Source organism: Rosa chinensis, chromosome 3 (genome assembly GCF_002994745.2).
Source record: "Rosa chinensis cultivar Old Blush chromosome 3, RchiOBHm-V2, whole genome shotgun sequence".
Lineage (NCBI taxonomy): Eukaryota > Viridiplantae > Streptophyta > Magnoliopsida > Rosales > Rosaceae > Rosa > Rosa chinensis.
In genome coordinates, this window is record NC_037090.1 from 40,547,665 (window position 1) to 40,573,402 (window position 25,738).

At 37.8% G+C, this 25,738-nt stretch overlaps 2 protein-coding genes across 2 annotated transcripts; both read left to right on the forward strand.

Moving 5' to 3' along the window:
* Positions 1–18,086: 18,086 nt before the first annotated feature.
* LOC112194730 (probable fructokinase-6, chloroplastic) lies at positions 18,087–23,972 on the forward strand. The gene is made up of 8 exons (XM_024334950.2): positions 18,087–18,446; positions 19,325–19,533; positions 20,089–20,301; positions 20,805–21,002; positions 21,124–21,261; positions 21,668–21,784; positions 23,334–23,468; positions 23,820–23,972. Exons 1-7 carry the CDS (start codon positions 18,308–18,310, stop codon positions 23,466–23,468), a joined length of 1,149 nt encoding a protein of 382 aa, XP_024190718.1. The 5' UTR covers positions 18,087–18,307; the 3' UTR covers positions 23,820–23,972.
* Positions 23,973–24,485: 513 nt separating this feature from the next.
* LOC112191667 (polcalcin Che a 3) lies at positions 24,486–25,166 on the forward strand. Its single transcript, XM_024331057.2, has one exon. It carries the CDS (start codon positions 24,612–24,614, stop codon positions 24,867–24,869), a length of 258 nt encoding a protein of 85 aa, XP_024186825.1. The 5' UTR covers positions 24,486–24,611; the 3' UTR covers positions 24,870–25,166.
* The last annotated feature ends 572 nt before the right edge of the window (positions 25,167–25,738 follow it).

Genomic DNA, 25,738 nt, shown 5'->3' on the forward strand with positions numbered 1-25,738 from the left:
ACTAGAACTAATGACTCTAAGGTTGTTGCAGATTTTATCAAGTCTAACATCTTTAGCAGGTTTGGAATGCCTAGAGTTCTCATTAGTGATGGTGGATCCCATTTTTGCAATAGGACGATTGAGGCTCTCTTGAAGAGATATGATGTGACACATAAGGTTTCTACACCTTATCACCCCCAAACTAGTGGGCAGGCGGAGGTCTCTAATCGTCAGATCAAGGGGATATTGGAGAAGACTGTGAACCCTAACAGGAAAGATTGGTCCTTGCGTCTAGAGGATGCTTTGTGGGCCTACAGAACTGCATACAAAACTCCCATAGGTATGTCCCCATATCGAATAGTCTATGGCAAACCTTGCCATTTACCTGTGGAGTTAGAGCATAGAGCTTGGTGGGCTGTGAAGCAGTTCAACATGGATATTGATGCAGCTGGGCTTCATAGGAAGTTGCAATTGCAAGAGTTAGAGGAGATTAGGAATGATGCCTTCGAGAGTGCTAAGATTTACAAGGACAAGACGAAGGCATTCCATGATAAAATGATTCGAAGGAAGACTTTTGTTGTGGGACAAAAAGTTCTTCTCTTCCATTCTCGTCTCAAACTCTTCCCAGGTAAACTTCGTTCTCGTTGGATTGGGCCTTTTGTTATCACTCATGTGTTTCCTCATGGAGCTGTGCAGATAAAGAGTGAACAAACAGGTAATGAGTTCAAGGTGAATGGCCATCGCCTGAAGCCTTACTATGAGGCATTTGTGGAACATGAAGTGGAGGTTGTACCCCTCCAAAACGTTCCAAACCCTGAGGATTAAATGGAGGTACAAGTCTAGGCTGAAAGACTATAAACATTAAGCGCTGCTTGGGAGGCAACCCAATTCTGAAGTAGCTGTGGAGGAGTCGTCAACGCAGATTTGCTTTCTCTTTCCCTTTTACTTCTCACATTCTTCTTTGTTTTATAGTTATTTTCGTAAATTTCATCCCTATAAGCTTAAGTGTTTCATTGCATGCTTTTAATTGATTACATTGAGGACAATGCAATATTTAAGTGTGGGGGAAGGGATTTACACTTTTATCTTGAGTTATATATTGAAAAATACAAAAAAAATTGAAAAATGTCAAAACATTAAAAAAAAAAAAAAAATTTTCGTTGCTTTTGTTTTTGTTTTGAGTCTTAGGATGCCCTTTCAACTGTCTAGGATGATTCTATATCTCTGAAATCATGGTATTCTTTGGTTAATTGAGATACATGAAAAATATGTGCCTTGTAGTGGATATGGATTTCGAAATTTTGGTACAGAATATGAGCATGTTAAGATAAGTTTTGATTCATAAAGCCCATGTGAGATAATTGAGCCATGTCCCTTTTTCTTGGAGTGATAAATGAAAAATACATTCTTAATTTCTTGGCGATATTTTGATGATCTCATTATTCTTTCATTTGATTGACTGCTTGCCATAGATTAAGTTTGATGGACTAGAGAATGCTAGAATTCGCTCTTGTGCTTGTTGAGACGTTATATCAATACATGGCCCTGATTCTGGAAGGGATAGAGGCAACCTAGGAATTACCACCATTGCCAAATGAACTTGTGTCCCCAATTGTGCCCGTCGTGGGACTCCCCTAGATAAGCCCCTTTGAGCCTACATCAAGCCTTTTCATTCATCACCCTTAAAACCCTTAACCATGAAGCTTAGTATAGTTACAACCCTACCCTTTGTTCTAAGAACTTAGTGGAGCTATCTTTTGAGACATACTACATGGGTTTGGTGCTAAGGATGAAAATTGAGAAGAGGTGAAAGTTCAAGTGTGGGGGTAGACTTGTCCATAAAAAAAGAAAAAAATATATATATATGTGAAAGCCGTGAAAAATGAAAAGAAAAGAAAAAAAATGTACGGCTAGAAAAGAAAAGAAAGAAATATTTATGGATTTTAGTCCCCCATACTTAGTGATTTTGGAGTTTACTTTGAAATGAAGGCCTACTAAAGAAAAATTTGGCCTTTGTCCATTCACTATAGTTCAGGGGAAGTTTACAATGAAGATTGGGCCCAACATGAAGACATTAGGCCCCTTTTATGTTACCTCTAGGGGAAGTGACGTTTTTGCAATGCATTGGTGGATTTCTTGTGGTCTCTACATTTACATGTGCTCTGCTAGGTTTTCAGGACACTTTGATAAATCCTTACCCTTCATTTCTTAAAACCTTGAGCCTTGGCCCCATTACAACCTTTAAGAAGACCTTCTTGATCCTTAAGATGGGACAGCCCTTGATGTGGAGATGAGTTACAAGAGTTGAACCTATGGCTTGGGTCCATCTGTGCAAGTAGTTGGTATCCTTCATGAGATCTTTAAAGAAAATTATACATGTGCTTTCGTTTCTTGAATTATGTGATATACTTGCTATCTTTCACATATACTTGAGTGTATAAGCTTTTAAGCATTGCCATGATCTGAGAGAAGAAAGAGTGGATATAACTTGTGAGGATTTGAATCATACTTGTTTGAAGCATGCTTAACAGAAACCATCACCATTGTTCCAACCAAGTCCTACTTGTGTATATGTAACTTATGTGTTTTAATTAACTCTCGAATGCCTAAACATTTATTCTTGGTGAAGTGCTAATCTTGGTGTTGTGAAAGTAAGAGATTGCTGAGACAAATAGTTGAAGGGCAATAGAGTCATTGTTTTTGTAGAGTCTTTAAATTTTCGTTAAGTCTTAGTGTGATTTTGCTAAGGGACTAGCAAAAGCTAAGTGTGGGGGAATTTGATAGGAGCATTTTAATGCGACGTTTTAACTGCATTTCCCTGTACTTTCTGCGTTATTTCCTTAATAAAACTCTGTTTAGGAAAGTTTCCATTCTTTGATTGGGAAAGTTCCTATTTGTAGAAAGTTTCTATTTTTGTAGTTTCTATTTATCATTTTTAGTAAGTTTCCATTTTCGGTAGTTTCTATTTTTCATTTTTTAGAAAGTTTCCCATTTTCAGTTTAGGAAAGTTGCCATTTTTCATTTTAGGAAAGTTTCTATTTTTCTTATTAGTTTCTATTTTCAGGACCTCCGAGCTAAAAAGTGGAAATGAACTCACAAATGGAAAGAGGAGCTTGCGAAAGTCAAGGGGAGTAAAAATGAAGAACAATGGGCCACAGAAATGAGCAGAAATGAAGAAAAGAAGTTTTCCTGGTCCAACCAGGAAACCCTGCAAAAAGGAGGAAAGCTTACCTATGAAGTTTCCAACGTTATCATGAAAAAGAAATGGAAAAATGAAGTGTTATGACGTTGGAAGGTGACAAGGCTTGAAGTTGAAGCAACAAGGCCCAAGAACTCTCAAGAATGAAGTGGATTTTCGGCAAATGGATCAAAGGCCCATTAAGCCCATGCAAGTAGGGTTTATGACGCATGAATAAACCCTAGGGGAGAATTTGCCGTCCAAAGCAAGAGAGAAACAAGGAAGTTGGCGTTAAAAATCAGAAAATAAGAAGAGATTTTCTAGGGAGATTTTCTAGGGCTATTTTTATGGAAAGAAAATACTTGGAGATAAACCCTAGAGATATTATTGCCGTGGAATTCCAAGAGGAAAAGAAGGAATTGCCGTGAATTAAAGAAGAAACCCTAGAGAATTCGGCAAGGAGATATTCAAGGGAGAAATAAAAGGAAAGAGAAAAAGGTGGAGACCAAGAAAAGCTCAAAAGAAGTCTAGATTCATCCCTAGAATTCCTAAAGGAAGTTTGGCCGAAATTAAACAAGAAAAATCAGAAATAATCTCAAGGAATTTCGGCAATATTTCTAGGGAATTAAATGGAATTTTGTGATTGGTTGAACCACCTCATAGGGCTTATGTGGCAAGAATTCATTGGAGGAAATTATGTGGAGGAAGCAAGCACATGCCGTGAACTTCTCTAGGGTTTTGGACGGCTTGGACACCTAGGGGCCGTCCCCTATATATACTCACACATTCTCAACGTCAAGGAGTTCCCACTTTTACGTTTACACTTTGAAAAAAATCAGAAAAACTCTCTCTAGCTAGCCGTGCTCTTCTCCATCCTCTAGGGCAACCACGAAGTTCAAGCAAGGCCAAGGAAGAAGAAGACAAGCCGTGCACATCATCCATCACCATCCTTGAAGATTGCTTTCGAAATTCAAGAGACCATTCATCACTTCATTCATCTCATCTTCATCACGGTGTAATCCGATTCTCCTTGTACCTTTGCTTTGTATTTTCGTTGGTTTTGCCTTAGTTGACACATATGTATGAACAAGTGTTGTTTTCTGAAATTTTATGATTAATTGTTAATTTTCAGATTCATATATTGTGATTTATGGTTGCTTTTGTGTGAGTGTTTGATTAAATTTGCATGATAGAAATCTTTTGTATGATAATCTTGAATGGTTCGAAACATTTAGGGTTTTTATGTGAATGTTGCTACGAATTTGAGAACATGGATCAACTTTTTGGTTTTGTGTTCTTGAATCGATAAGTAGTAAAGGTTTTGTACAAAAACCGAATTTAATCAAAGAAGATTGCAATTAGGTGGACTTTTTCATACTAAGTTGCACATTTGAGTTGATAGCCTTTCTAGGTGCTTAATGCGTTAAACATGACTTGATTGACTAGCTTTCTAGGGTTTGATTGCATGTTTGATAGGAGTAATCTAGGTGCTTTCACTTAGGTTAATTAGCATTGAAAGTAAAATATGGGAAATTGTTTGCTTATGAACGTTTCACATGATCAACTCCTCTTGCATGACTATGATGAACAATGATGAACTTGAATTGATTTTAATTATATATTTCGGTTTGATCTTTGTTCTTGCATTTCATTTGTATTTTTATGTTTTTGCATTTTAATTATTTTGTTAGCTTAGCTTTTATTTTCGAAAAAAGAAAACCAAAAACAACAAAATCCCCCTATCTTCGTAAATAATGTTTATAATTTTAAATACCTTTGTGAATATTATACTTTGTTTTAATTTTAATTGTTTGTTTGTCCTACATTGACAGGTGTACCCTCAATCCCCGGAATAGAACGATCCCTATTTACTTTATACTACTAATGACATTTCAGGGTTAAATTGGTCGCTCAACAAAAGTGACATCAGAAGAGACTGTAATTCGGAAAGCATAGCAGCTTGCCATTCAGGATGAACGGCAGCCTCAGAATAGGTGCATGGCTCGATAAAGTAGCTGATCTTAGCCGTGATAGCGACGTGCTGCGGCAGATACCGATGAAAGGAAACATAATTGGCCAAGGGGTAGAGGGTACCTTTGGTCGGACCAGGCAACAAAGAAGACGATTGGTTTGAGGGAATGGTGGAGTAGACATGATAGGTGAGGTAGGAATGCGGCCGGATCGGGATCGGGTATAGGGTCAGGGTCAACAACGGGGGCAGGAATGGGCACGGTAGCCGTGGGGAGAGGGAATGGGGAAGGAGGCGGCGAGAGTAGCAGTGGCGGCATTGGGGGAGAGGCCGGCGCCGGAGAAGAATGAGAAACAGGTAAAGGAGAGTGGGACAGACCGAGAAGGATAGAGTCGTCAACCGGAGGTTTCGTCGAACGACGACGAGAATAAGTGCGAAGAGAGGGCGGTGGTGGAGGTGGTGGGGGTAGCGAAGATGACGGTGGAGATGAGGTGGGGAAATTGGAGGAATCGGTGTATGGAGAGGAGGACGACGAAACGGGGGGACTGGGAGAATGCGATGCAGGTGGAGAGAAAGGAAAGTCAAAATCAGAGGGTGAAGTAAATGGGTTAGGGAGCAAGGGAATAGGGCTGGGTTGGTGGCCCAAGGATGAGGCAACAGAACTGGGCTGAGTGGAAAAAGGGAAAATGGGTTCATGAAATTTTACATCTCGGCTAGTAAAAACCTTTTTGCTGGACAAGCCAAACAGCTTGTAGGCTTTTTGGCTGATGGGATAACCGATAAAGATGGACGGAATGGCACGTTGATCGAATTTATGAGAGGGGTGAACGTTAGTAGCATAGGCTAAACAACCAAAAACACGCAGATGTGAGAAGGAAGGAGGTTTCAAATAAAGGAGTTCGAAAGGAGTTGTGAAAGAAAGGATGGGAGAAGGTAGACGATTGATGATGTGGACTGCGGTAAGGGCACACTCCCCCAAAATTGAGAAGGGAGATGTGCTTGAAACTTTAGAGCACGGGCCACTTGAAGTCGGTGTTTGCACTCCACGACCCCATTTTGTTGAGGCGTGTAAACGCAAGAATGTTGAAACACGACACCATTATCATTAAAAAAGAGAGAAGGGACAGGAATTCACTACCATTATCACTACGGAAAGTTTTAATACGAGAATCAAAATGAGTGATAGCATAGCTAAAAAAGGGTTTGATGAGTGATTGGGCCTCATCTTTATGGCGCATTAAAAAAATCCAAGTAAAACGTGTATAATCAACAATGATGGTAAGGAAATAATGAGCACCAGAAAGAGAAGGAAATCGATATCGACCCAAATATCACAATGAATAATTTCAATTGTACTAGTATTAAAAGGTAGGCGACTCTGCTTAGCCAAAGGAAATATGTGGCACGCATTATTGGACGAAACAGAAACATGCAAAAAATTCTAAGCAATGAAACCTAAACAAGAGGAAGACACATGTCCTAAGCGGTTGTGCCATAAGTCAGTGGAAGTGATGGTAAGATGACAAGTTGGGCGTTTGGTGGGAAAGGAAGGACTGGTCATGGACTTCTCCGTCGCTAATGCCACCAAATAATATAATCCGTTGCATTGTTTACCCAAACCAATCGTCCTCCTCGTAGCCAGATCCTGCAAAATACATCAATATGGGTAGAAGTCACTGAACAGTTTAATCCTCTGATCAATCGACTAATCGACAATAAATCAACTTTGAATTTGGGCACAGATAACACATCATGAAGATAAAACATGGTACTGAGAGATAATGAACCTTTAGCAGCAATATTAATTTGATCTCCCCTAGGCAATAGAACAGGTGGTAATGAGCAATTATTATTTTTGTGTAATAATTGCGTAGATGAAGTAATGTGATCGGTCGCACTGCTGTCAATGATCCAATTGCGGGAAACGACCTTAGACAAACTTGGTTTTGTGAAGGTGTTTGCTTTGGAACTTGAGCTGGTATTGGAATTGGGCTTCAAAGTCTGATTACTAAGAGCAGTCATAAATTGTTTAAACTGGGCCTCAGTGAGTGTCACGGTTGGCCTACTACCATCTTCAACAGCCTCGCTGACTTGGTTTGCCGAAGGAGCTGCTCTTGATTGCTTCTAAAAACCTGTGCCTTGCCTCGCTTTGGGGTGGCCTGGGGGATACCCAATCAGTTGATAGCAAGTCTGTACCCAATGGCTTGGATCTCCATAATAGGTACAATGAGGTCTCCCCCTGTCGGAGCCTTGTCGCCATTCAGTATCAAGACGACGTCCTTCCTGGGACGCAAAATTGCATTCTGGACCCTGGATATGCCGATCAGTCTTCTCAAAGCGTCCTCCTCTTCCTGAATTGAAATTGGGTCTTCCAGGATTGCGCACTGCCATTGCAGCACTTGAAGATGATTTCGCTGCAGGATGAGAGGCGCCAAGTGAACGTTGTTTCTCGTCCTGAGAGACCACTGCATATGCCTGACGGACTGTTGGCAAAGGACTCATCAGAAGAATCTGTCCATGAACAGAACTGTAAGTATCATTCAGCCCCATTAGAAATTGCATAAGTCTTTGTTGTTCTGCCTATGCTCCTCGAGCTGTATCTGAATAGGAAGCTAATTCATCCCATAAGCCTTTCAATTTTGTATAATAAGCTGAGACTGACAATTGCTCTTGTCAGAAACAAGCGATTTCTCGCTAAATTTCGAAAATGTGTGGAGTGTTACCTTGAGAAAATCGCTCACGAAGATCTCCCATACTTCGTGAGCAGTAGGATAGTAGATGACACTGTCGGCGATTTCTGAATCAACAGTGTTGATGATCCATGAATGAACCATATCATTACAACGCGACCAAGTCGCATAGCCTTCTGGATCTGTCTCTTCTAAGGGAGTCTTTATTGTGCTATTCACAAAACCAAGCTTGTTCTTAGAATTCAGAGCTAGGGTCATAACCCTTTTCCATCCCGCATAATTGTCTTCATTCAGGGGCTTAGAGTTTAGGACTAGACCTGGATGATCTGAATGATGAGTGAAAAAGGGATTAGAGAGGTCAGATTTTGACATCTCAGATGCAGGAGGATTGGAGGAATCGGCTTTTGATTTGCTGTGATCCTTGGGTGGTGGTGAGAGGACATCGTCATTGCCCATGTTGGCTGGAATGATGAGGGAATGGAGGTTAGGCTACACGAGAAGTTAGAGTGCAGCAGATGAGAAGAGTCAGGATCTAGTCCTGCTTTGATACCATGAAAGAATGAGAAACCAATAGGTTGAAGTGATAATTTCATTGATATAGAATTGTTTCCTTTATACAAGTGTGATTACAATTAGTTCCTATAAGTCAGGAACTAGTTTACTACCTATGTTACATAGAAGGAAAGCTACAGCTATTGTACAACTAACATCTAGGACAATCAGCTTTAATATAGAAGATATGACAGATTAGTTTCCTTACATAAATGAGAGAGTTTGCAAGGTTGAAATTATAAATGATGGTGAATATAGCGATACTTTGGATTATTCAAAATATCACCTAAATCATGGATGCTTATACTGATTACAAAACACATGGTAAATTATTGGTAACTTCATATGCACAAATTGCCAAAGTGCAGACTTCTGGTGAAAATTTTCAATTTGGCTGAAAATTTACAGAAATGACATCTGAGAAGACCCATACATGAGATATGCCATTTAATCCATCACTTGCAAATTCATGTAATATGTTGCCACCTTCCTTGGGACCTCAGCCCGGTTTCATGAATTTATCTAACAACCTTCTTCCGATGCAAAATAACCATATGCGTATGCCCATGTCCCAATTCGGTCCTAATACCAGACAACAGAATATTTACAAGATAATATTAAGGTAACACATAATAATCAAAAAGGAATTTAAGGTGAGCTACCACAGCTCAATGAGCAACAATTATACGGGGTTGGAAACAAAAGCAATAGTCAAAACTGCACATGATCTAAACTAAAACTAGAAGTTATATCTATCATGGAGAATTTATCCACAATACAAGAATACATAAGGTCCAAAAATGTAATGAGCATTCAGCATTAAGGGTTACAGATACCTCGTGAAAACAGTAAATGCCAAATTGATACACATCCATCGATCTATAATATCCAATCTTCTATGAAGTAGTATAGCAGGCCAAACAAATAGTTCACCATGACAAATTAACTGGAGGAACCATATTAGCAACATCAATCAATTAATCATGAGATAAAGAAAAGTACAAAAGGTGGTTTGCATGAATTAAGACTGATGCAAATCAACATCTTCACCCGCTTCCCTTTTCTTCACCCGCTTTAGTAAGGCAGACCAATATATTCAGCGCTAAACTTTTCTCTGCCCCTATGTCAACCCTGCAATAGGTTTTTAGTCAGTAAACCTCATTTATAATAACTAAAGTTCATTTCAGCGATTATAAAATAGTATATAGTTCCCCCACAAATCAGGAATTTAAAACTAGATTCACTGCACACAAAAACGCTCTCATGAAACCACACTCAAGCATTCAGGTTTTACAAAACAGAAGAAACCGACAAAAAAGGTAGCCTAATCCAAGCTTCACAATCTTTTGTCAACTAAGAATAATCAAAAAGCTTTTAGCATAAGAGATTTATAGAGCAAGTAGCAGAACATAAAACAAACAAAGGGAAAACAAAAAAAGATACCAAAATATTTAAAGAAGAGTTACCATGTGGCGAAATCCATATAAATAAAATCAAGGGTGAGGCTATTGTCACCCTATAATTTTCTTTGTTCACCCTACTTGCTCATTACACCCTACATTTTAATTTCAATTGTTAGATTTACTTATTCAACCCATTTCTCTTTCCAGGAATATCCTCCATCATATGACATATCAAATTAAAAAAGAAATTTTGTTTAACGAAAATTTCTCATTTAATTTATATTAATTAAAAAGATGTCCTAAAATATATTAAAGTTTCCTAATAAAATCATAATTTGATTTACTTCCTTTTTTTTATTTTTTCCATTCAGTTTCAATGTTCGTTTTTTTCAATCCATATTAAAAAAAATGGTAAGTGCTAGTATGAGCAATGAAAAAAAGATTGATTTTTTTTTTCGTGTTTTAAATTTTTTACTTTCGGTGTTTATAAAAGTATTATAAAGATTTTGATGAAGTTAACACTAATGGTTTTGTGAATTGAATAACGAATTAACGATGAGGACGCAACAAAATCATAATTTGATTTACTTCCATTTTTTTATTTTTTCCATTCAGTTTCAATGTTCGTTTTTTTCAATCCATATTAAAAAATTAGTAAGTGCTAGTATGAGCAATGAAAGAAAGAATGATTTTTTTTCGTGTTTTAAATTTTTTACTTTCGGTGTTTATAAAAGTGTTATAAAGATTTTGATGAAGCTAACACTAATGGTTTTGTGAATTGAATAACGAATTAACGATGAGGACGCAACAAAAAAATAAAAAATAAAATTATAATAAATTGAAATTTGGATGGAGAAGATGAAGCTTAATGTTATCAGAAGAGAAATTAAGTAGTTTTATATTTAATTAGTTATGTATTTAGTTTTCCTTAAAGATTTAAATTTTAGAAAATTAGTGTACTTATTAGTCATTTTGCATTTGGGTAATATAGTCTTTCAATAATTCAAATATTTGTAGGGTGAATAAAGAAAATGCTAGGGTGGCAATAGCTGCACCCTAAAATCAATTGAGCTCCCCTTTTTAGTCCCAACCTCTCATGAAAGAAGGGAGTTCCAGTTTCAGTTAAAAAACTGAACCCCTATTTGTCTTTTACTACGTTTGTTGTCTTTAATTGTTTTTCTACAATCTGTTTCTGTTGTTTTGTTGATAGTTTTTGAACTGAAACTGGAACTCCCTTCTTTGTGTTTGGATTGCTTTTTCGTCCTTCAGTTTGAACTCCCTTCTTTGTCTTTAATTGTTTTTTGATAATCTATTTATTTTGTTTTGTTGGTTTTGAACTGAAACTAGAACTCCCTTCTTTTGACAAGCCTTGACACGATGATCGGACGAATATTTTCTATGTTTTTAATGCATTTATCTCTACATTTTGCTTAGTTATTCTCTTAACATTATCATTTCTAACCTAGTTTTGTGTTTTTAGGTACATTTGAGCTCGAAACGCAGGAAATGAGCTAAGAAGAGCTAGAAATGATGGAAAAGAAGGCAAGGAGGAAATGTGGCGCAAAAATGAGAAGAACTGGAGAAATGAAGCTTTCCCAGTTCTACTAGGAGAAGGAATCCCAGTTGAAGTAGGAATCCTAATGCAACTAGGAGTGAGCTTCGGAAAAATGATGTTCGGAAATGAGAAATGACAGAGTCCCAGTTGGAGTAGGAGTCCTGATGACACTAGGAGTCCTGGTAGTGCTAGGAGATGTTGTGGCTTCAAGATGACTCAAGATAGTTCAAGAATGTTCTAGAATGCACAAGAAATTTTGGTAATTGAAGAATGGGCTTTGAAATTGTCCAATTGAGAAGTCTGGCCTAAAGATTGAAGCATGTGACTTGCACATGTTTCTAGACCCTTCTTGACGTCTTGGAGAAGTCCTAAATCAATTCTAATTGGGCTTTGCCGTGAAAAATAAAGAATATTCAGGAAGATTTCGGAAATCCCAAAAAGGGAGAGTTTTTAGGAATCTGCCTGTGCAGATCAGTCAACTTCGACAGAGCCCTGACGATATCTCAGAACTCAGAAAAATTGTGATCTATATATGGTTGGAAATCTACGGATGTCTAGTTTCCAGAGATTTTTACGGTTCATAAATATCAATTTTCTAGAAGAACTTATGGCCGATTTAGTGCACGAAAGTCAGTCTGCCCGGAAATCGGTTTTGTGCGATTAAAGAGAGTTTCGAATGTGAATATCTTTAGGACGAGTTTGGGAAGGTTTCTACTTCATATTTGATCTGATTTTGAGGATATATTGCAGCCATGATGATGTGGACCAATGATAAAATTCAAAAGGAAGTCTACATCAACACAAAGAATAATTAGAATTGAAGATGAAGAGCTAGGGTTTGATGTCTAGAGCTTCTCTACATATACACACCTATGTTGGACGTTTTTGAAATATTCCTTCACTCCATTAAGCCATCTCTCTCCCTCCATACATGTTCATCTCTTCCACAACTCAAAAATATCATCAAACCCATAATCAAAATGCAATTCCTCCCCTTTACTCTCAAAATTTCGATACCTCTCCAATTGTTCAAGACTTGAAGCCGTGAAGCAAAGCTCCATCATCCATTCAACATCCTTGTCATGAGCCTCATCATCCTCCACCACCTTTGAAGACCTTCTTGCGTTCTTGAATTTTCTTTAAAAGTGTAACCATGACCTCTATTCTTTTGTTTTCAGTTTTATGTTTTTGTAACTTTGTAAACAATTTCACTTGCGTTCTTGGATTTTGTTTTAATTGGATGTTTTGACTTTTTGTTAGAATAAAGAGCATGTCTTGATGTTTAGTTTTCGAATACTATGAAGCATGATAACGTTTTAGGATTTTCATATATTAATTTGTGATTTCTCTATGTGTTATTGATTGTTTGTTGATTTTGTGCTTCAATCCCACCTTTTATGTGTTTATCTTAGTTGGTTCGAAACAATTAGGGTTTGCATGTAATTAAATTCAAATTAAGATTTGCTAGCGTTCTAGGTCTTAATTTCTTAAATGGAAAACCTATAGTTCCTTAGGTATAACAACAAAGAGATTTGCATGCTTGATTAGCGTTCTAACTTATGTGTTCTTCTTAAATCAATCAAACTTCCACATGTTCTTAATGCATTAATTGTGTTTTGTTGGGGTATTGATCACTCACTAGCTTTGCATGAGTAATAGGGTTAATTATGGTGCGTTCATCTAGTTAATCTAATTAAGGGAAGTAATAAGAACTTATGCATGCGTTCATGATTTGTTCTTGATTGATTTCTTTCTATGACATGTTTGATTCATGAATTATTATTTGGTGTTATGTTTTCATGTTAATAGTGGTTGACTACATCATGCATCTTTTTCGTCCCCTACTTCTACTTTGATTCAGATTTGTTTGATCACTTGTATAATATTTAGTAGTTAGATTTAGATATAACTTTCGAAATCCCCCTTATCTTGTAATTTTCGTATATACTTATACTTTGTTTTTTTTTTTCTTTTATACTTTGTGAATAATACTAATTTGTTTAACGTTTTTGACAGGAAGTATGCCCCAATCCCCGGTTTAGAACGATACCCTGCTTACTCATACTACAATTCAATGCAGGGTTTAAATTGGCACTCATTTTGAGCGTATCACACGAACTTGCGTTTGGTAGTGGAGGTCAGCCTGCATAAGACGCCATTCATGTTGGCGGTTTCCATGGTATCAAGCTTGATCAGGACGGAGAGCGCCAACCATCGGATTTTCGTCCATGTCATCCGGCTCTGCAATTTGCACCATCCACGTATACACGTAATCAAGGTGAGAGTCTATAAAGAACTTTGACGTGTGGTTGACTTCGGTCTTCGCCATGCGAAGCAAGATGTTAAGACGTTTCTACACGACGTTGTTTCGACTACGCCTCATCAACTCGTTCATAGAGCCAAGCATGATCGAAAGGAAGTGATGGAGCTCCTTATCCTCGACTACGTGGTCCGTGGCCTCAATGAGCACTGCATACAAACCGAACGCCATGCTCTGAAACTCGGAATCCATGGCAACGCTCTGCGACTTACGCAAGATCGCTGATCTGAAAAACGGAAGATTGAACTTCTTGAACTGGTGAACCAGTTGCTTCAGGAAATCATGCACCACTTGAAGACTAGCTCCAGATCCGAGACGTTTCAGAACTAGGAAAAGAATATCGGTCCATGCTCCGCCAGTGGCGTTGAAGATTCATAATGCTAGGTTCCGGACTATGCCGGCCAAGTACTCGGAAACAGCTCCGGTGGTTTGATTTTTGAAGCAAACAAGGATTGGTGCTTTGAGTTTTGTGAGAGTGGAGGTATAGATCTTACCGATGAGATCATGCTCCGTTAAGAGCATATGAAGTAGCTTCAGAGTGGAGGCGGTGTTTTGAGGTCTCTGGCTGGCAGACACTAGCCATGTGTTAGATTCACAAAAATCAATAATGGTGAAATTATACCTACAAATATAAACCACTTCCAAATCTTCAAGGGGTTTGACTTCTGAAACAGGAGCTTCTAAGATTCACATTGAAGCTGTTTCACTCAATGATTTCTGATTCTGTAAAATTTATTAGTCTGTTATTCTGGCAGAGAATTTTTAGGCACTGAGCATAGTGAGGTGGGACCCACGGGAGAGGCCAAATTACCCTAGGTTCTGAAATTAAAGGTGGTGGAGCCCAAAGGGAGCGGGCAAGCCTTTTCGCCCCGAAGACTGCAGCCGATCAATGCCTGTTTTGAGGTCGAGGTGGCATAGCGTACTTCCAGTTCCTATGCTATTCTCACATCGAGGCGGAACCAGATGAACCAAAGGTAGAATCAATCCCATGAATTTTATAAGAAAAGGATGAACGTTCACCACCAGTAAGGTTTGTTCCTGCGGCTATTCTAATACAACTAAACCCGCCCCTTCCTCCGGGCTCTTCTTCACTTCAGTCTGGCCATTCAAAGAAAGGATGCTGGTTTACCAACAGAAGCATACAGGGAAAAGAATGTAAGAACATTCAGCATGAAGTTCAATTTTCACAAACCATATACCAAGATTAAATGAGAGGTTATATTATCAAGATTTCACTTGAGTCTGTATAATGTTGTTCATTCCAAATCATGTACTATCTTGTCCCTTTTTGAGTTTTGGGGTATAGAAGGGAGCAAAGAAAAGAAATGGTGCATGTGAGGTATATTATATTCAATTAAACGTGTAAGTGGAGAGCTCATCTGAGCACGGTTAAGCCCTGAAAGGAACTGAAGCATGACAAGCATGATTAGTACCTCGGCTGTGTGTTTCCTTCAATTACTAACCAAGTTAAAATCTCAGGAGTTGAACTCGATCATCTTGTGAAAATTGAACTTCATGCTGAATATTCTTACATTCTTTTCCCTGTATGCTTCTGTTGGTAAACCAGCATCCTTTCTTTGAATGGCCAGATTGAAGTGAAGAAGAGCCCGGAGGAAGGGGGGTGGCGGGGTTTAGTTGTATTAGAACAGCCGTAGGAACAAACCTTACTGGTGGTGAACGTTCATCCTTTTCTTATAAAATTCATGGGATTGATTCTACCTTCGGTTCATCTGGTTCCGCCTCGATGTGAGAATAGCATAGGAACTGGAAGTACGCTTCCCCACCTCCAATTTAGGCCTATATATAGCGCTATGCAATGTTATTTACAAAGTCATATCCAAGACTATTGCCAATCGGCTAAAACAGGTGCTGCCGTTTATAATCTCAGAAAGTCAAAGTGCCTTTGTTCCTAAGAGACACATTACTGATAACATACTGGTGGCATTTGAGACCACTTTTTCCATGAAAAAATAGGCTACAGATGGGAAGAAGTTCATGGCTCTTAAACTTGATATGGTGAAAGCTTATGAGAGTCGAATGCTGTTTCATTGAGCAAATGATGGCAGGGCTGGGTTTTGCTGCGGAGTTCATTGCTTTAATAACAGATTGTATTTCCACTGTTACTTATTCGATTATTTGTCAAGGACAGGTTAGTGGAAATATTATCCCGGAGAGAGGTATTCGCCAAGGCTACCCTCTATCTCCTTATCTTTTTATGCTTTGTGCAGAAGGTTTCTCTCATCTATTACAACAGGCAGAATTGTATGGGCACCTCACCGGGGTTAAAGTGGCACAAAACGCTTTGGCAATCACTCACCTTTTTTATGCAGATGATAGCTTGTTATTTCTGGAAGCATCACACGTTCACACCAAGCATGTCAGCACTTGAAGGAGATCATATATGTTTATGAACATGCATCAGGTCAAGTAATTAACTTTGACAAGTCCTCAGTGTCTTTTAGTGCCAATGTGGAAGAGGTGGAGCAAACACATCTGGGCAATCTGCTTCAAATGAAGGTGATGGAATTTCATGACCAATATCTGAGCCTTCCAACCATGCATGATTGGCAAAAACAAAAAGGCAGCATTCAAAAATGTGAAAGATCAGTTACGGAACAGATTAGTTGGCTGGAAGGAGAATTTACTCTCAAAAGCAGGTAAGAAGGTGCTTATAAAATCTGTGGCTCAAGCAATCCCAACTTACAATATGAGCATTTTCAAGCTTCCTGTGACTTTTTGTAATGAGATGGATTCTTTGACAAGTAATTATTGGTGGAGTGGCTCCAAATCTTCAAAAGGAATGCATTGGTTAAAATGGAGCAAATTCTGTGTTCCCAAAAATCAGGGTGGTTTGGGATAACTCTCTCAATCAGGCTACGCTGGCAAAGCAAGCATGGAGATTTTCCCAGAACTCTAATATGCTGGAAGTTTAATTAATCTCGGCCCTCTGATCAGATTTCCAGATTCAACACGGGACGTTAATTTTCAACGCTTGATCTTTCGCTCTACACTTCAAATCGTGATTCAACGCTTATATGGTGATGATTAGGAAGGAGAGACGATCCCAAAAATGGAATGGATCGGTCAAGGGGATACCGTAACAGGTGAAATCCTGCCGGATCCGTTTTTGGGTCTGTGGCTACTCAGATCTCCAAGTTCCGGTGGCTGGTGCCGTGATCGAGCACCAAGGAGACGACGGCGAGGAGGAGCCGAAGCCGTCTGAGTGGTCTCGTTGTCGGTGGACGTTGGACAGAAGAGATAGAACCGGGTCGGGTCGCGCGGGTAGGGAGGAGAGAGAACGGTGCGAATTTGGGGAGGAAAATGAGATTTTTGAAACTTTTGGGATTTATGAAAAAATCTGGAATTTTCTTATATTTATAGAATTTTCCCAATTTTCTATAGCTTATAACTTCTTCCTACGAACTCTGATTTTAGTGTTCCGCATGTTCACGAACTCATATCGACGCGCTCTACAACTTTCGTGAACGAAGTTTCCACAAAATCCTTACGTATAAAAATTCAACTTCGTAACCCCCCTAAAATGTGCATTTCGAATAATTATTCGCCCGAAAATAATTTCACTCCACCCTCGAACCACGAAATCATACTAAAAAACACTTTATTAATTTCCAAAAATCATTAGGAATTAATAACGAATTTCTGGGGCATTACAAAATCAAAGCGTCAATAATTTCAAAATTATCAATCAACTGAAGTCAAAACAATGATTAGCAAGCAGGCCATACCAAAATCAAACTAAGATGAACAGAACACACAAATTTAAAGATCATAGTCCACCAAATCACTAAGAAATTGATCTTTTTAGCGGAAAGTGATAGATTGAAATACACCAAATAATTTCAGTTAAAATCTTACCAGGAATGATAGATTCAAAGGGGCTTGAATGATCACTAAATTCATATTTTTCTTCCATGTCTCAATTGCAAATCAGATGTAAATTTTTTTTTCCAAAAATGGGTCTAAAGTTGCTTGTTCTGCTATAATCAAGTTAGAGAGATAGAACGACTATGCTAGAGAAGTTTTTCATGGAAAATAAAAGAGAAAATCATAAAGAGTTTTGAATTTCTCTATGCTTGCAGGAAAATAAAGGTTTAGGAGTTGGGGATGATTGACTTGTCAAATTAGAAAAAAAAAAAATGCAAGGGAGAGTAGTTAGAGTAATTTTGTAAAAATAAATAAATTAAAGTAATAGATAAATAGAGGGGTGTGTGAATAGAAAAAATGAGTGTACGAATAGAAACACTTATATATATATATATATATATATATATATATATATATATATATATATATATATATATACACACACACACACCTTATATTTGAATACAGAAAAAAAGGATTTAAGAAAGAATCTGTTCAGAATCCCCTGTGTGTGTGTATATATCTACATATATATAGGGAAGAGAACACAGAAAAAAAGGGGAAAAAAAAAGGAAGAGATTTGGTAACCAACTAGAGAACAAAACAAAAGCTTAGGGGATGTGTTGGTGGGGCTGGGCAGAGAGCAATGGACAAGACAAGAAATATTAAGCTACTCTCGACTCCCGCTTTGCTTTCTCCGTTGGCAATTGATGTTGAATTTGTGTAAACCCCGAGGAGGCTCCCGCTTTGCCTCTGTCTGAGAGTAGAGTACTTTGATGGCTGTCTATTCAAGTCCCGCTCTTTGGTCGACTGCTTCTCTCCTCTCTTCGCCTCCTCCTCGCCTATGTTTCACTCGACGGACTCTCAGACCCTCCTCCGCCTTTTCTTCTCCACCTCTCCCTTCCAATGCCCGAGGTTTCTCTCACTCTCCCTTACGCCAATTTCGATTTTCTTAATGTGGGTTGCTCCACTTTTTTATTAATCATTTGCATCTCTATGCTATGTCACTGATTTAAGAACCAAATTTAACCGAAGAAACCAGAAAAATGAAGTTACCAGCAATATATGCTTCTGATGCAACACCATATATCATTATTGCAACACTAGTCCAACCTTAACTAGTGAGCATTCACCCGGCGTGCCATTTATTTTAGAATTTAAGTTTCCGAATCAGAGCTGTAACGTACTTGGTGTCAATTTCCTAGTCAAACAGGACAACTTTTAGTCAATCAGATTTCAATTTTGTCCATGATATTGTTTGGTTTGATTGTTCTTTCTTAATTTTAACTGGATGTAGCGTTGATTTTAGTTACTATTCCCAAGGATCCTACACTTATCCTGAAGCTAGTATTGGAATATACCGGATTCTGCGATGCAATCCACCCTCTAAGTGTAGGTCAACAACTGATCTTAGTTCAGTCTACTCAATCCAGATCCAAACCTTGAAATACTACTTGAAAGCCTGTCATTCTGGTTTAATTGTCTTGACTCGGTCTCTACTGTATCAACATCATCTTAATTCTGCCCTTTAGCTTCATGCCATTTAGATCTCCAAGTTGTCCCTCTTTCTAGATGCCTTCCTCAGAGTACTTGGCCTTCCGTATGGATTCCATGGTTTACACATACATGCCATGGAATTTCACTGTCGGTTTGTGTTACCTACAAGTACGCTACAAGTAAACTTTGCTTAGGAGTTGAATCACAATTACATTACCGCTTTGGCTATCTTCTTGCATCACATGAAGTTTCCTTTTCTTAAATACTGAGCCTCTTTCATTCATGCCATGTTCTAGGAAAAGCATTTCCAGGTGATGCAGTCCTAGACACGAAAGAATCCCCCCTTGTGGTTTGTTTCGGGGAGATGCTAATTGATTTCGTCCCAACCACCAATGGACTTTCATTGGCCGAAGCACCTGCATTTAAAAAAGCTGCTGGAGGAGCCCCTGCTAATGTTGCAGTTGGCATAGCTCGTCTTGGTGGCTCATCAGCCTTTATTGGGAAGGTAGAATGTTATACAAAAGTTTAGATATTGTTGTCTTTCTGGGTTATTTAGATATAGAAATTTGTTTATACATTACTCAATATTTGATGGAATGAACTATTAACTTATAATGTGACCACTTTGACTTCAGGCGTTCCTTCTCCCCACCTCTCACATCTCATTTTCACTCTTCAGTTTTTTATCTTTTTTCAAGCTGGAACAAATTTCCTCATACATGCCTGAATCCTTTTTCCTGTCACCTTATATATGCTTATATATCCGTATAATCAATATCAAGTTTAATCATCCTATTTGTGTTTGCTAGGACACTTTGAACCTAATTTTGCTATTGTGTCTGTTAGTACTAATATTGCATGATGTGATTGATGTGACAACGTTGGACACAGAATTCTGTTGTTTTATGACTAAAGAATATTAATCTCTCCCATTATATGATTCATGTCCATTCTTCACAGATTTATAAAATGTTAAAATTCATGGGTTTTGAAAGGAAAATAATAATAATAATAATAATCATATCCTTTCAGATTTTTTATTTGTTTGCAATGCTCACAGGTGGGCGAAGATGAATTTGGATACATGCTTGCTGATATATTAAAGGAGAATAATGTCAACAATGAAGGGATGCGTTTTGATCCTGGTGCACGAACTGCTTTAGCATTTGTTACGTTGAGGAGTGATGGGGAACGTGAGTTCATGTTTTATCGTAATCCTAGTGCTGATATGTTGCTTCAAGAAGCTGAACTTGATTTTGATTTGATAAGGAAGGTATGAAAGATTTTCTATTACTGGTAATTAAATAACAGTGAAAATTATAATTGTAAAAGACTCAAAAGAAAGCAATGATACATTCCTCTTAGAAATGCAATGTCTAGAGAGCTAACTGCCTTCCAGCGTGTATTATCTGATTAAAGCATCGTGCTAACCTAAACAATTTTCTGGTAATGTATAGCAACCATCTTTTAAGAAGGATACTCAAATTTTGGACTAATTAATATTTCAGAACCACTGAAATGCTATATGTGCATCTCAGACATCATCATGGCTGACGACACCAGCATTACTGTTTGTTCAAACCCCTTTGGACTATTCTAATCATTGGCTACTGAATTACATGCCTTTGAGATAGGAGGGCTTTAGCTGCACCAATCATATTGACTTACATGGCTCTTCCCAAATTTCGTTTTGATGATTGATTTTTTATCCGACTTATTTGGTCTCTTCTTTTCCAACAGTAACATTAAATGAATGTCTTAACCGTCCTGTGGCAGGCAAAAATCTTGCACTATGGTTCTATAAGTCTTATTACAGAACCATGCAAGTCCGCCCATATTGCAGCAGCAAAAGCTGCAAAGGAAGCTGGTGTTGTTTTATCATATGATCCCAACCTCAGGCTTCCGTTGTGGCCTTCTGCAAAGAGTGCCCGAGAAGGAATTTTGAGTATATGGGAGACTGCTGATATTATCAAGGTAGTGAAACCTTTAAATATGGAGATTATTCACCTGGAAGCTTAAGTTTGATATTTTGTGTCCCTTTTCTGAAAGACGGTACACGGAAGATACTAAAAGTAAATTTTTTTATTGTTTTTAGGTAAGTGAAGAAGAGATTTCTTTTCTAACAGAAGGAGAAGATCCATTTGATGAAACTGTCGTTCGCAAATTGTACCATCCAAATCTTAATTTACTACTTGTCACTGAAGGCCCCGATGGTTGTAGATACTACACCAAGGTAATTTTTCATATATGCTCCTTTGATGTGTGTGTGTGTGTGTGTGTGTGTATTACTAGAAATTGCACACGGAACATGTGCTATATATGCATATCATAAGGGATACTAGATAAAGGAATTTAAAATCTACTTGAGGTGAGCTTCGTCTATCTTGGTAAGTTTTAGATTTTATCAGCCATCTCATCAAAATATATTGTGAGAATTTCTGGTAGAAAGTATTGATTAAGGTAACTGATGGATTTTTCATCGCTTTTTCATTCTTTGATGAGATGGCTTTGTTACAAAACCTTTTTAGAATCATTACTGTTGAATTGCAAACAAAGATTAGTTATGGAGGTAAATTAATACCACAATCAAAATACAACTGGGATGGCTCGGAGACATAACGTGAGTTTGTGTATTGCAGGAGTTCAGTGGAAGAGTCAAGGGTATGAAGGTAGATGCCGTGGACACAACGGGTGCTGGGGATGCATTTGTAGCTGGAATACTATCTCAACTAGCAGTTGATCTCTCTTTGATTCAGGTACTACATCTCGGATACAGATACTGTAAAGACTTTCTTCAAAACTTTGATATATCATTTTATACTTGCATATAGAGTCGCAACCCAGTGATGAGGAAAAGTAAACCAAGGAAAGTAAAAATGAAATACCGTAAAAACCAACCGAGATATGATTAAATATTGCAAACCTAGATTATGTAAGGTCTTCAAGCCTTGTCTGAAGTCAAATCTGGTTCTCATAACCATCTTGACTTTATCAATGCTCTACCATTTGCTCACTTGTTGGCAACAGCAAGAGCATGTATTGCTATATAAACATAAAAAAAATTGTGAGGGGAGGTTATATATAAAACATAAAGACTATTGGCGAGGCACAGCACAAGGTATGTATAGACCTCCTAAAAGATGCAATATAAGACTCAAAACCATATACCTGAGATATTCATCTTCATTCCTTCTTCTACTACATTTGACACACAGGACTAGCCTCTTTATATAGGTTCGGACATTTAGACTTCTCAACCTTCATCAGTAACTAAATGTAAGAAGCCAAAGGTCTTAACATACTTAAGCCTTATTCAAAGAATTCTAAAATTGCATTTATTGTAACATTACTGGAGACCATGATGGGGTTGATGGGCTTGCACGAATCTTGTGTTGTGATATCCTCAGTAATTGCCAACTCTACAAGTACAGATCATGAAATTGGCAACATTTGCTAAAACCGTTGACTTATGCCCCAGTGCTCACCAGTGAGACTACAGCCCTGTCTACCTGAGAATCCTTGATTATTTAGAACAGCTCTGTCTACCTGTTCTACACCTTGGTTATGCAAACCAGTTTACTACATATTATCTAAGGCAAAGTACTAGCTCAATGACTGCCTCTGATCAATAGAAATGCAGGCCCTGGACTCATAAGCATGCAATCAGTCCAATTGATTATCTAGAAGAGCAGTGCTGTGCTGCTTCAAAAATCTCTGGAGTCCTTATCCGTCCACTCTGTATCATTCCCATTAGCAACAAACTGTCCTTCTTTATTAGATAGATTTGATGGTCAGATGGTTTTTGCCACAAATGGATGATTCATTGTTAGGAGATTACAGATGATAAATTGTTGAGTTCTGGAAGAGTTATGTGGTTAACCTAGTTGCAGCACTTCCCGTTCCATGATTGTTCTCCTTTTCTGCCTGTTGTGTATTGTTGCATGGTTATTTGTTAGTCACCGTAAAGCTTGTGAGACATCGTCTTTTTGTTTTTTAAATGAGTTCTCAGATTGTAAAAATAATGCAAGATATATGCAGTGTTGCCTTCCTCACTGAAGAATAGTTTTCAATATGTGTTGCCTTTGAAACGTAGAGTTCATTGAATAATTTTCTCGATCTGTGTCTGGTATATTTCTGTGTAGTTCCGAGCTTACACTTTTGCTCATAGCACCAGTATATTTGGTGATTGTTGATAGAAATTATAATCTTGAGTTCAAGATTAGGTCTTATTCAGTATTTACATTTTAATAAAATTAAGTCTGCCAACATAATGAAAACGATGATGTATCTGGATTTGACTTGTAGAACGAGGACAAACTGAGAGATGCACTTCTGTTTGCTAATGCTTGTGGTGCTCTGACTGTGACGGAAAGAGGAGCTATTCCGGCTTTGCCAACTAGAGAAGCTGTGCTGGATGTCATGTTCAAGTCTGTAGCATAGGTATATGAAGTATATATGCAAACTCCCTCCTATGTTAGATTGATGACAAAACCAAAACCTGATTTAAAATTCAAAACAGAGTTACCTCTTGGTAGAGAAAACAAACTTTAATAATAGCTTCATAGTCATTTCTTGTTGTTGTAAAATAAATTTCAACCTATATACCGAACTTAATTGGTCAAACAGATTATATCATTGATTGTGTAAGAATAAAACCATGCAATTATATTTCAATAAAAGTTCATGCTGAGACATAACATGAACAACGTTTACTATATATGTCTACTTTTCTTATCCTGATACCCATTCTTTCTTTTGCACTTGTTTTTATTGACCTACTACTTACTGCAGAGTATTCTACTGGAGAATTGCTCAGTTCTCATCATCCATGACATTCTTTTGATCCCGGTAGAAACAATCGTTGTGTAACTCCTAACATATGTTTTGTGCACAGGTTAATTCGGTGTAGTAATTTTCAATATTCAATAGCTTATATGTTGTCTTCATTGTGTTTAAACATAATACATCATCACCTGAAAGACATTATTTGAACAGCTACAGCTAGGATGTGTTGTATAGGTTGTGCTCTTAACCCAAAGGATCATCAAATTTGGTGCGTGGGATGCACCAACCACATGATGTGCACCATCAACCTCACATCTTCATTACGAAAACAACCTCATCTTTACTTTTCCCCAGCCATTGGTAACCAATGAAAAATCTCCAAACACTGCCAGAAAAGGAAAAAAAAAAAAGACAAACAAACAAACACATGTTCACATTCTCCTTTCTAGTCGTTTAAGACAAAACAATGAAGGATATGTGATTGGACTAGCATAGAGAGTACTGCTATTCCGCTTTGCAAGCGAGCAACAGAACGTGTTGTGTTGGAAAATTTCTTTCACTTTAATTAGTAAATTAGGTAATCCGATACTAATGCTGAGACCCCTGCTCCTACTTTGAAGCACCACCTTACTCTTTCAAAATCTTCTCTTTAAGAGGAACCAAATTCTCTTCCTCTTGGTCTCACCCTCATTCCTAATCAAAGACCGTAAACCACTGCCTCTCAAACTCACATTCATATAACCAAAAATACTCTGATAAAGGAGAGAAGATTTGGTATAACGAAATCAATAGTGAATAATGGCTGAAGAGGATCCCAAAGAAAAGGCCGACCGTGAGCGCATTTTCAAGCACTTCGACACCAATGGCGATGGCAAAATCTCATCAGATGAGCTGGGGGATGCATTGAAAGCCCTTGGATGCGTTTCACCAGAAGAAATTAAATTCATGATGGAAGAGATTGACACCGACGGCGACGGCTTCATTTCTTACGAGGAGTATATATCTTTTGCACTTGCTAACCGTGGTCTAATGAAGGATATTGCCAAGATATTTTAAGAACTATAAGTTCCTCTTCCAATGCATTTGTTTCTGGCATGCATCCTTTTCATTCTGTTTTTGCAAGTGATTCACCTACCAGATGTGCACTAATTAATTTGTTAGGGTTAATTTGTTTTCAGAATAGAAATGAATGCTTTTGTAGTTGTTAAACTGTAAACTGTTATCTTTCTCGTATCACATAAGCCAAATGCGACTTCAAATTTACGTGCTTTTTCGTCTCAGATAGACAAACATGATCGATCGATTGGTGACCTATATTATACCACCTAATAAAGTTTTTATTCTTTTCTTTCATTTTTTTAAGAAATATATAGTACAAGTCAACCACTACATATTGGAGTAGTAGGTATCTTACCCCGACTCAATTGTCCAGATTTTAGACACTTCTGCAGATAAGTGTCCATTATTCGTCATTCAACTATTTATAGTGGTTGTACGTAGGCATTTTTAATTTGTGCTCACCATTTCAAATAATTTTTTTTTTAATGTTTGGTAGAACAAAAATAAACGATTCCTGCAAATTTTAATTGAGGTGCCGGTAGAACAATACCTGCTAATTGACCAATACCAGTCATTCAATTCTATCACTAACGTCTTATCATTGAACCAATGGACAAAGAAAAAAAGAGCAAGACGAACAAAGGTTATATACCTAATAAAAGATATAGAACCTGATATTTAAGGCCTTCCAACATAATAATTCTCAAATTCAGGTAGAAGGTGATTTTAAGCTAATCGTTAACTGAATCAAGGGCTTCATCTCAACTTCTTGGCGCATTCAAGTAACTGTTCAAGACATTCACCTTTTTGCAAGAGCTGCAAGGCAATTCGTTCAAATTTATTTCTCCCATAAAATTAGGGAAGCA